General features: G+C 46.9%; 1 protein-coding gene across 4 annotated transcripts; it reads left to right on the top strand.

The window, feature by feature from the left end:
• The first annotated feature begins 1,078 nt into the window (after positions 1 to 1,078).
• On the top strand, positions 1,079 to 11,999 carry LOC112457738 (protein twist-like). Of its 4 annotated transcripts, none has more exons than XM_025020951.1 (3): positions 1,079 to 3,675; positions 6,076 to 6,262; positions 9,481 to 11,999. In XM_025020951.1, the coding sequence occupies exons 1-2, from the start codon at positions 2,349 to 2,351 to the stop codon at positions 6,213 to 6,215; spliced, it is 1,467 nt and encodes a 488-aa protein (XP_024876719.1). In that variant the 5' UTR covers positions 1,079 to 2,348; the 3' UTR covers positions 6,216 to 6,262; positions 9,481 to 11,999. The 4 variants fall into 4 exon arrangements, with proteins under 4 accessions (XP_024876719.1, XP_024876718.1, XP_024876717.1 ...); XM_025020950.1 differs by having other exon boundaries at positions 7,262 to 11,999; XM_025020949.1 differs by having other exon boundaries at positions 6,076 to 11,999.
• The last annotated feature ends 19 nt before the right edge of the window (positions 12,000 to 12,018 follow it).

Raw genomic sequence — 12,018 nt, 5'->3', positions numbered from 1 at the left:
CGCTCGTTCTCATGGTGATGGCGTGTCTTCCTATACATGCGTAATTATATTTATAACTAGCTGTAAAAAATTATTAATTGAATTTTTCTCAGAGATGACGTGTCTTACATAAATCCGTAAATTCGCGTTATAATGTACAAAATATAATTATATACACGTAATTAAAATACTCTGGATATTTCGCGGATTATCCAAAGATCAGTGAACAAAGACGTGGCCCCGTTTTATCCCTCCCCCGAAGCTATCCTCGTAACTAAATATTCCATAGGCGTGGTGCGGGTGTCGAACGAAATGCCTAAATCACGGGCACGACGGAGGAGACTCGCGAGAAAGTTGGAGAAATGTTGGAATTTATAGACACCGTCTGAAGAGCTTTCGTTCGTCACAACAAACACGTCGCGGCGCATCCAACGTGGCCATCCATCACGTGTGCCTCCGAGCGAGCGAGCGAGCCGCATTAATTTGCATCGCGAAGTTGTCGGTATTAATTCGGTCCGCGAAAAGAGAATGTCAGCCCGTGCGGCGGGTCCATTGCGGACTTAATGTCGCGGTAGATACGCGAGAACAAGGGAAATTCTGCCGGGAGCATCTCTCCGGAGATCCTCGCGCGATCTCCTGACCTTCGCACGTTAATCGCGTCGGAGAAAATATTGAAAAAACCGTGTGTTGCTCTCAGCTTCTCTTATTCTCGCTTCGCTCTCCGCTTCCTTACTCAGGAATGTATTTCTTAGTTCTTACGCTGCTCGGTGCGCGAGGGGTTCCACTTATTTTTGTCCGCGTTGTAACTCTGATCGCTGATTTTTCATCCTCGCCTCGCCTTCCGAGTTGCAGGAGTTGCTCGAAAAATGTCGATACGCTACGTTCCCGACGCGCGACGCAGCGTTTCGTGTCACGATTATTTTTGGCCGGTAAAATATATCACTTTTTACGATTTATTTATTATTTTTAATATTTATATAAGTAGGTATTCGCTCTTTTCGATGATTTTTCCTGAAATCCTTCGAATATCTTATATAACATTAAATACATAATAGTTATTTGGTGTAACAAGTGCTGTAAGATGGAAATTGGACTCGCCTCCGGCTCGTGCGTCCACTCCGCACGTCCAATTTTCAACTTAACACACGTGTTACACATCCAGTATTTTATGTTGCAAGTGCGTGGAAAGTGGTCCATCACGCACGCGTCGCGTGCGTATAATGGGCCATTTTCTATGCACGTGTGACATAAACATATTTTTTTTAAACTATCATTTTTTTGGCTTCTTATAAGAATACAATGTACCGTTCGCAATTAAAATATTCATTTCTGTGCATTTACTCATTGACATTTATATCGATACATTATTTATATACAAATAAATGCTACAGAAAGTAGAAGAGTAATGAGAAGTAATTTTGCGAAACTTCGTTGAAACATTTACAGAATATAATTATACCGCGGTATCTAGGATAAGTCTGGTGTGTGGGATCTGGGCTCACTGTAGGGGCCCAAAATGTATATATATTTTTTCTGTTAAAACAATAAACCGCGCTGTATGTGCAGCCCCTAGCGTACTTATTCATCTAACAGAGACCGCACTTTTTTTTCCGCGCACTTTCTTCTTCATTTTCACATATGTCGTGGTCTCGGTTTTCATATTAATTTATTCTACCGCGTACTTTATAGTATCTCATTTATGTTCTTCGAGAAACGTATGTATTTCTCCAAAACTTGCTATTCAGTCATCAGTGCCGCTTCGTTTTTACGCGGATCCCACCGCGCGCATGGAAGTCTTCCGTTTCATCCCCTCGTATCCCTCCCACCTACTACCTGACCTATCTATTTTCTCGGCGCCGTCCTCCTCATCTCCGTGGGTGGAGACAAAGTGATAGCCGGGGACCAGTCATGCTCGCCGCCGAAGGCGGAGTTCCTCCGGCGTGACACGATGAGCGATCGCGCCGGAGGCCTTCTTCTTCAGACGGGTAGTAACATTCGGAGAGGATGGGCGAGTGAAGGAGAGGGAAAAACAGTGAGAAACAGAGAGAGGGAGAGAGAGAGGGAGAGATAAAGCCAGAGAGGAAGGGATGGGACTGATGGGAGAGAGACGCCGCGACATCGTGCCGACGGCCGACGTCCGCGACATACTAGAGTAACTAGAGACGCTCATACGGCTCATTCGGGGATTCTCTTCTTCGCCGACGTTCGCCGGTTTTCACGCGGCCGGATTTTGTTCGTCGTGATTTCGATATTCACGCGGCCCCGCGCGCGCGGCCGTCTAATATGGCCTAATCGTATCGAGACGATCGCGCATCGTTCTCCATCGTAACACGTGACACCCGCGTATCGGTGATCAAACGGATAAGTGGATGGGTGCGAACAGTCGCGGTGGTTCCGTGCTCCGTACCTGGCAGCACCAGCACCAGCACCAGCAACAGCAGGCTGGGCAGCAGTACAAACACCTGTCTTCAGTGTCTTCGGCACGCGCGCGGGACCTCGAGGACGCCCGATGCGCTGAGAGGACGAACGGAGCGGGCGGAGGTATGCGCGGCGCGGCGACGGTGCCGCAACCGCCGACGCCGGCGTCCCAGTGCGTGACGGCGCACACGGGCGCTTACTTTATCCTGCACAACAATGGGATCCAGGGTGTCAACGACGGCGCCGGTGCCGTCGTCGGCGCGGTGGCGCACAACGGCGAGGGCAACCCGGACGGCAGGTCCTCGATGGGGCATCATTACGCGGGTCGCTACACGCCGCCCGCGTCACACCTGATGGACCTGAGCGGTCCCCCGGATCACCAGCAGCATCATCAGCACGCGCACCATCACAACCTATCGTCGTCCGCCTATCATCATCCGCACAGTCAGGTCGCGGTCGAGTACAACGAGCTGAATCATATGATGTTCAAGAATCCGGAGGAGACGCGATACCACCCTCATCATCCCCATCACCAGCCCCGGGACCAGCTGGAGTACGACCAGCGGCTCCACTCGACCGACAATTCGCCCGAGTTTCTCTCGGATTACAGCAGGGACCACGAACAGCAGAGCCTGTGCCTGACGCCGTCCTCGCAGAGCGTGTACTCCCCAAGCGGCTGCGGCGGCGGCGCCGACGAGATGGTCGCCCCTAACTCCGTTCAATCGGTCCACGGCCAGACCGGGTCCTACGTGGACATGGCGGAGTACAAGCCGAACGTGATGGAGGAGAGAATGGTCGCGCGATACGGTTGTGAACAACAGGCCGCGGAGCTCGGCCACGCGACCGAGCCGTCGTCGTCGTCGACGACGACGACGACCAAGGGTTACGGCGACAGGGAGGGCTGCGTCAGGACGACCGTCAGGAGGAAGAGGCGGCACAGCGGCAACAACAACAGCAACAGCAGCGGCAACGGTTGCTGCAGCAACAGCAACGAGTCCGACGGCGAGAGCTCGACGGCGGCCTCGACGACGAGGACGAAGGTGCGACGCAAGAACGATCAGGAGCTCCAGAATCAAAGGGCGATGGCGAACGTTCGGGAACGGCAGCGGACGCAGAGCCTGAACGACGCGTTCGCCGCGCTCAGGAAGATCATACCGACCATGCCGAGCGACAAGCTCAGCAAGATCCAGACGCTCAAGCTCGCCACCAGGTACATCGACTTCCTGTTCCACGTGCTCAAGAGCAACACCGAGAACCTCGAGTACATCGAGAACGCAGGTAATTCGACGTATATATCGTTCAAGGTGACACGGGCGCGAAAACGTGGCGAGTCGGTTACGGAAGACTTGAAGGGAATGCCCAAGAACTCTGTTTCGTGTTTCATCTCTCGCTTCAAAACACGCTGTGTTTTGATTCGGTTCGCTCGTGTTTACAAGCACACAGGCCTAGTTTACACCGATCTCTTGATACGCGTATCAAACGATATATTTGAGCTGATCAGCCAATAATCAAACTAATTTACTAGTTATTTACTATTTAATACGCGTATCAAGTGATCGGTGTAAAAGCCTTATTCACTCCAACGTATTTTCCGCCCTTTTTAATCCTCGCATCATAACTCACGAACGAATTGACGAAATTTAATGTTCCAAAGCGCAAATTAAAGCTAAAAGTTTAGCTTAGAATTAGAAACTCGTTGGGACACGAAAGGGCTGGTTGGAGTGAATAGGGCTAGGCCACAATTTCGCTATCTACGAAACAAACGTCAGTTTATATAGCGTCCATTTAGCGCGCTCTCTTTCTTCCCCTAATATATACATTTACCAGACAGCAAAAATGTCCAAAATCGCGACGTAAGACGTCTCGAAGACCGATTTCCAGGTTTTTGGACATTGTGCTGTCTGGATATATAAAGAAGAAGAGCGATGTCGCACTCAAATCGTATTCTTAATATTTCCTTCAACCCTTACTCGTCCATCGCGTGGAACGAAAATGTCACGCGCGTGGTATTTGTGACGAGCGCGGAGGGAGGGAATCGCGTGCGAAAAAGATTGAAAATAAGGGGGATTATTTGGTGGCAACCATGTTAAAGACGCTGCGTACTGTGCTTGTTTTTTTAGTGCGTAGATATCTCGTATGATTCGGGTGGCCATCTTGCATCGCCAAAGGGATGCTGCGAGCTCACGCTATCGACTGCACGTTGTTCGGAGAGACGCTCGAGGATCGTCTCCGTCCGCACCTTGCCCCCGTAGGATGGGAGATACGTGTTTACAGCGCGGCCCCCGGGGTAATTAAACAGAGACTGCCGTTTCGGAGGCTTTTTCCCGTAATTTACACACGAGGATCCCGGGCGACGAGCCCGCGACTCGAGCACTCACGCCGCCCGCCGTTGCTCTCTCAAGTGCCTCTCTCCGTGAAGGAGCTCCGATCTCTCCCATATCACGCGTCCACGCGATTCACTCGTTCTCATAATATTTATGGACCAGCGAGGATTAAATCCCCCTGCCTCCCGCGCGCGGGCCGCGTGTATCCCGAATTTTTTACGTCCGGAATAATAACAAACAAACGCGACGTTTAACGGTGCTCTTTATACCGCCACCCGAACTTGTAGACGCACTCGAATCCTCGCGATAACATTCAACGACGACATTAACGACCCGGATAAATACGTAAAGCCCGTGTGCCGGCGATAAAGAAGCAAAATCATAAGTTTATTGAAACCTCTGATTCTGATATACTATGCAGATGAGCAAAGCGGGAATCGAGGGAAATGAATGTCGCGAACGGCAGCGTCTCGGATGCGTGGCGGAAATGACGGCTTAAATTTTATCCGCGCGGCGGACAAATCTTGCCCAGTTCGTCGTTATCTCAGCCGAGCGACGTGAACCACCCGGTGCACGCCGAACAACGAGCACGCATTCGTAACTCGGCGTGACTTAACGATACCGGGCTAACGGCTCGGAACCGGCGCCGATTGGCTCGTCGTTCTCGGTTTCTGCGCGACGCGAATTTTCGCGGGACGGAAATATACATATACGTGCCGCGCGTTTCTTTTACTCGATCTTTTTTCCTCGGGGGGGAGTTCTCTCCTACAGCGCGATACCGTGGTGCCGCGCGCCGCTTCCCTTTTATTTTGGCGCTCGCATTATACGCGGACAGAATTATCGCGTAACGATCCCTCTCCGGCCTCTTCTTTCCCTTCGATTTCTTTCGCCGGCTCTCCTTCTTGGTCCTCGCTTTTATATTTCCTCGTCGAAATAGAGCGAGACTCGAGACTCGCCGAAAGAACGATGTGGATCTTCTTGGAAATGAGATGAATATTGAAAGAGCGTAAAAAAGAGACAGATTTTGTTGTTGAATAGTTGAAACTGTTGGGGTAAACGGAAACGTCTATTCTGACCGCGAAATGTATAGTATTTAACGAGTCTTCCTCAATTTCTTCAGAAAAATATCAATTTTTATCAATTTCTATGCGATTTTTATAATTAAGAATGTATTTGCTGATTTTTTATGAGTTCCACTTTATCTTCCTCGGCCTTCAAACAAGAAAATCCGACAGAATTGTATTAAACGATCATATTATTCTCCATGACAATTTACCCTTTGAGAAAATACGCTATATAATTACATTAGACGATGACATAATAAAAGATGCATAAAAAATATTTGTTTCAGCAGAGATGAACGCCCAGAACGCAATTTTGTCTGCGAAGGAGGTCGTGTCGTCGTCGTCGTCGAGTAATTACATAGCGCACGAGAGACTGTCGTACGCATTTAATGCCTGGAGAATAGAACGTGATTGGAACTCCTCTACGTAGGACATAGGATATAGTGCTAGGATAAAATTACGTTAAAATTTAATGAGGTAAGATGGCGAGAGACCAGGAACATCCTCGAATCCAATTCGAGAATATTTTGCTCATCTCGAGAAAAAGGATGTACACATATGCATATATGCTCCCTACACGCACGCACACATACATACATACACGCAATATGCATATATATATAGATATAAATAATTTAAAAATGGTTTGAGATAGAAATTGTGTGCGGCGCGTGTATTATAATTATAAATTATATTTTTTTATACCAAAGAAAGTTACAAATAAATTATTTTTTACTAAGAAAAAATAATGTGCAGAGTGAGGCATTTAACTAATAATAATTCAAGATATTCTTGTTATGCGTGAAATTACTGAAAAATATTTTGAATGTGAAAAATTTTACAGTGTCGGGAGAAAATATGACGGGTGAAGTGAATTTTTTATAGAAGGCATTTTTATTGTAAAATATTTGCGTCACTGATATTCTTTTAGATATCCTCCAGTCATTCTTACATATGAAAGTATTATCAATGATAACATGTATTACAATATACAAAGTATTACATGAAAGTATAATCAATCAATAGTCAATATAAAATAAGAAACAATTTTTTGAAAAGTAAATAGTTTATGAGACATTTTATACTTTTGTCGTATTTTGATATAAGGTATGAAATATCTCGTAAAATATTTATTTTTTACGATCTGACTTAATTTTAACGCACAGAATAATGAAATAAATTAGTTGGCGTAAACACAATACTTTTCAAGAAATATATATAATTGTAAATTAATCAGCATAAAGATATTGAAATCAGGTCTTCGAGAAAAATGGATACTTTACCGAGACATTTCCCTTCCCGTGAAACTTTCATTCAAAATATTTTCCAGTTATTTCACACATAGCGATAACTATTTTAAATCCAAGTCGAATGCTCCACTCGGTATCGAATAGCGCGTAGGATTAAAATGTCGCTGCGGCATTTGCGCTTCGAGATTCTCGCTTAGTTTCTCTTTACGGGTTCCATTATTTTCAGAATGAAGCTTCACGATTTACAAAGTAAAATCCAAGACACTCTGCGTGATTCCTGCGAATTGAAAGCGAGTCGAAAAAAACAGACAATGTTCGTGCGGCTCGCATCATCATCCTGGTCCGGTGAGACTCGCGGATCGGAGGGGGCCAGTTCGCGCGCCTCGATGGGACAATCCCGCGTGCGGCGGGACCGTTGTCCCGCGGATTGATCCTACCGGGGATAATAACACGCGTGGCGCGCGTCTCTTTCCGCCGCGGCCTTTGAAACCCAATTCACGACAGTTAATTCTGTCCCGGCTGATTCCCGGCGACGACGCGGCATCGCTCGCTCGCTCGCTCGCTTGCCCGCTCGCGGTAACGCAGGCTAATAATTCACGTCTTCTCGTCGGACTATTAACGGCGCGACAGCTCGAACTCGGCCGCGCCGATACCGTCGCAAAGCGCGCGCTTATTAGCCCGCGCCGCGCGTTACGCACCTGCATCAATCAGCGAAATTACATCTTGTGTGTGATCCTCCTTTCCATACTATTTCTTCTCGTTGGATACCGAACGACGTTACGTAAACTCGGACCGAACTTCTTTTCCCGAATTCCCGGAGTAAAGCGCGCCGATTTTAGCGGTCGGAGCGGTTTCGTTCGCGGACGAGCGACGACGGACCGGTCGATCATCGTCGGGGATTCCCCCGCGTCCATTTTCCGTTTTGACTACCTCTCGAGTGCGCGTTGCAGCCCGTTAACGGCGGATTTACGAGCGTTTACCCGGTCTGTCCAAACAATCTCCGCGCGGCGATTTATCGAGTCTCATAAGCCTCGGCCTCGCGCGGCGTTTCGCCGCGAATTCTCGCCGATAAAACGCCTCGGCGTAAACTCGCGCAACTGAACGCGGCGAGTATCTCTCGTTTTATTCGGGCGTAAAACATTTGTGTAACATTTCGAATGATGTTCTGATATATCGAGGTAATCCCGGATAAAATGCAAATACTTGCAATGCTGATTTCATCCAAGAAACGGGATACGAGCGCGTCATTCGTGCTCAATTGCTCATCTACGAAGAGGAGAGATAGAGAGAGAGAAGTCGGTCGCGCATCCACTAAATATTAATCGCCGGATCGTTCCTTAAGGAAATGAGAAAGAGTTAACGAGCATTTCGGCGCCCATCGGTCGGGCACAATATTATTTTTTTCTCCCGAGATGACAGTCGCGGGGGCTCCCTCGTCGCGTAACGCGCATAAAATAACCGCCGCGCCGCGCCGTGAATATTCCGAATGGCGTTAGTTATTTTAAACCGGTCAAAGCAAACTTTCGGCCGCGTTTTAAACCGCTTAACGAAGACGCGCCGCGTTGAAGAGCCGTCCTTTTCCACATTCCCTTCTCCCCTGCGCTTTATCGCGGCAGCGAATCTTCGCGGAAAAAAAAAATCTCGCGATCAAGACGGAGAGAGAAAGAGATTCGGTCGAGCGGATCTCATATATGAACTTGCGTCGCGTTAAGAAATGTATTCTTATAATTTTCGGAATGATCGTGTAAGGTTTCCGAAAACGTATTTTTAGAATCGCGAGCGGATCTAACATAGCTAATCTAATCACGCTTGACGCTACGGATTATGACGGACGAGGTAATCGCGAAATATATTACGGGCGAATAAATATCACAAGTTCGCCAAGTTCTGTCATTAACATCATTATCTCATTCGCGCACCTTCTGCGTCGCTCATCCCCTTTCCTTCCCCGCGTTCCGCGATTAACCGAGACCTAGCGGACGCTGAATCCGGGGCTCCCTCGCTATTCCGCTAACGTTAATTGGGCCGGTAAAAACATTTATCTACGTTTCGGCCGGGGCGACAGTCCTGGAGAGAATCTCGGCAGCGGGTCTCGAAAGCGGCGGCCGCGTGCGCTCTCCCGTGCCTCTGTGCTTTTTATTCGTCGCGCAACGCGCCGGTGCCGCGACCATAAATCTCTTTGAATTCAATTAGCCAAGACACATCCGAGACGTTCGGCGTCCCTTCGTCTTCCTCCCGCCTCTCCGGCGGGGCCTTTTCGGGCATCTCCCCCCCCCCGTTCGATGACGCTTCTCGACCGTGCTGCAAAAACAAACCCGATGCGTCCGTTCCCGTCGACGGGACGGACGTCACCCGATCTAAGGCCGGAATTGACCATTGAAAATCCGTCTCGATAATCCGGGTCCTGTCATCAATTTATCAATAATCCACCGTTGATTTTTTCAGCGGATTTGCCCATTCGAGAGCGGCCGGAACTTCGCGGCCTTAACAAACAAATGTCGAGAGACTGAGATTCTCTAATTTTACTTTCTCGAGAGAGTGCCCGCTGGATTCTGCGAAATCAATCAGGCCCGATAATTTTTCGAACGTTTCCCCGATGGTTCCCTCGGGAGAGCCCGGAGCTAGGAGAGTGCCGGACTCCTCCTATATGCCTCCGTAACGTGATGGCAGAAAAGAAAGACGTCGAGAATGACCGTGACAGCTGCTTTACATCGCGGGAACCCTAGACAACGAGCTGTGCAGCGAATCCAAGGACGATCCGAAAGAGCTTCCCTCCTCCTCCTCTTTCTCCTACGGTCTCTCCTTCCTTTCCGACCTCCTCGTTTCTTTCTCGCGTTAGTAATTGCCGGTATCCCCAAAAATAATTTTCACATGCGAGCGAGCGAGCGAGCGAACGAAGGCTCATCTGTCACGACGTTGACAAAACGCGTTCACTGTGTATCTATGAAACGTTTTTTTTTTTTTTTTGAGGATCCTATCGTCGTAATCGACGTCGTCGCGCCGGCGATTGCGAGAAGATTTTGGACTTTTCGCAGGAAAAACTCCAAATGTGTCTTGTACATTTATTATATATGAATCGTTATTTAAAAGGAAGAAAAAAAGGATAGTTTAGAAAAACTTGTCGTTATAGTATCTTACATTATAGTATTAACTGCTTCGAGGAAAGAAAGGAAATCGTTTCGCGTAACTTCCAAATAATAGTTTCGTATACTGTTAGTATGAGAGCTATTATTTAACCGGAAAAAAGGAAATATAAGAGAATTGCTTATACAGATTTAATTGTCTCGAGGAAAGGTCCCGCGCGTTACTTCCAGACAATGCCGTATACTTGTATTAGTACGGACTACTATTCAAAAGGAAAAATTTAGTTTAAAGACACTGCTTGTGTATCAGTTTAATCGTTTTTCCCTTGAGGAAAGGCTATTATTCGGATAACGGTGCCGTGTACTTTTGCTAGACGATAAAGCAGCTGTTTTGTTATTTTTCGAGATTTTCTTTGCCGAATTACCAATTTTATATAGATTTAATTGTCTCGAGAAAAGGCCCTGTGTGCGTAACTTCCAGACAATAATTCCGTGTATTTGTATTAGTATGGACTACTATTCAAAAGAGAAAAGATAGTTTAGTTAAACAAACTGCTTGTATCAGTTTGATTGTTTTTCCCTTGAGGAAAGGCTATTATTCGGATAACGGTCCCGTGTACTTTTGCCAAACGAATGCAACTAGAGATTTATATAAAGCAGCCGTTATTTTTCGAGACTTTCTTTGACGCTGCCGCGGTTTTATTTACCAAATTTCTGATCTTTGATATGAAACAGAATCCATGTTAAAATACAACGGGCACGATAAAGCGACGAAAAATATGACGTACGGACTGCGTTCCTTGATATAGACATATATATAAGCTTCGGCGACAGCGCGACTTCCGAAGGTCTCGCAAAATCATCGCTGTGGCTGCTTTGTGCAAAACCGTCGTATCTTTTCGTTCGGCCAAGGCGCACGGAATTGTTATCGCGCGTATATTTTATATATGCACGTAACACAGAGCTATATAATTTACGACTTCACACGAGACAGGCAGGAAGGAAGCGATCCCAAATGCGCGGCGATCTCGCCTTGCCTTGGCTCGTCCGTATCACGCAGCTCTCTGCTATGATATAGAAGAGATATACATTTATTTTCGTTGCGACGTTACGCAAGCTGTAACATTTATTTTCGTTGCGAAATAAGAATGCTGTGAATTCACGTAGGCTCTCTTGTACGGTTCGGTCCGAACGTACGTTTTTTTTTTTCGTAATGTGAAGGCGCGACAAAACGAATCTTACGATTCGATGTGGAACTCACAACCACGTGGCCGGATAAATGCAATAATTTATTCATCCTGTGGTATATCGACATCGACGCGAACCTGCGAGTGCTGTGTGTGTCACGCATTGTCATGTTAAATCGGTGCGAAAGGTTCGTCGTTTCTCTATATCGAAAGCTTTGCATCAGGTGAAGACCGGAAACACTTTCTGAAAAGGAGATTGAAAAGATTCTAGAAGAAAAAGAAAAAGAAGCCTACAATCTCTTGCTTCGATTTTGCTGAAAAATCGCGTTTTCGACTTTATTTGACAAACACGACGAACCTGCCGCGCCAAATTTGACACGTATCTTTCCTTGCTTATGTATATACGCGTTACAACGTAACACGATCGATAGATAAGTGCTCTGTAAATAATCGTGTGATAGATTTTTAACGGCGACTTTAAGCGAGACGACATCTCGGTATCCATTCCCTCGACTCGATGCTACCTTGCATTTTGCTTATTTATCCGAGCGATCTCTCCCTTCGCTCGCGCATTTTTTATGTACAGTATTTTTATACTGTCGCGATCACTGCGATAAATGCAAAAATATAGAAAGGAATTCTAAGCAATTGAGCGACAACAATGAATAATAAAGGAACTGTGAACACAGATATATATAATGTGTGTCTTTCTT

Source organism: Temnothorax curvispinosus, unplaced genomic scaffold (assembly GCF_003070985.1).
Source record: "Temnothorax curvispinosus isolate PA1 unplaced genomic scaffold, ASM307098v1 QBEX01008203.1, whole genome shotgun sequence".
NCBI classification, from domain to species: domain Eukaryota; kingdom Metazoa; phylum Arthropoda; class Insecta; order Hymenoptera; family Formicidae; genus Temnothorax; species Temnothorax curvispinosus.
This window is presented reverse-complemented; position numbering and strand designations above follow the sequence as displayed.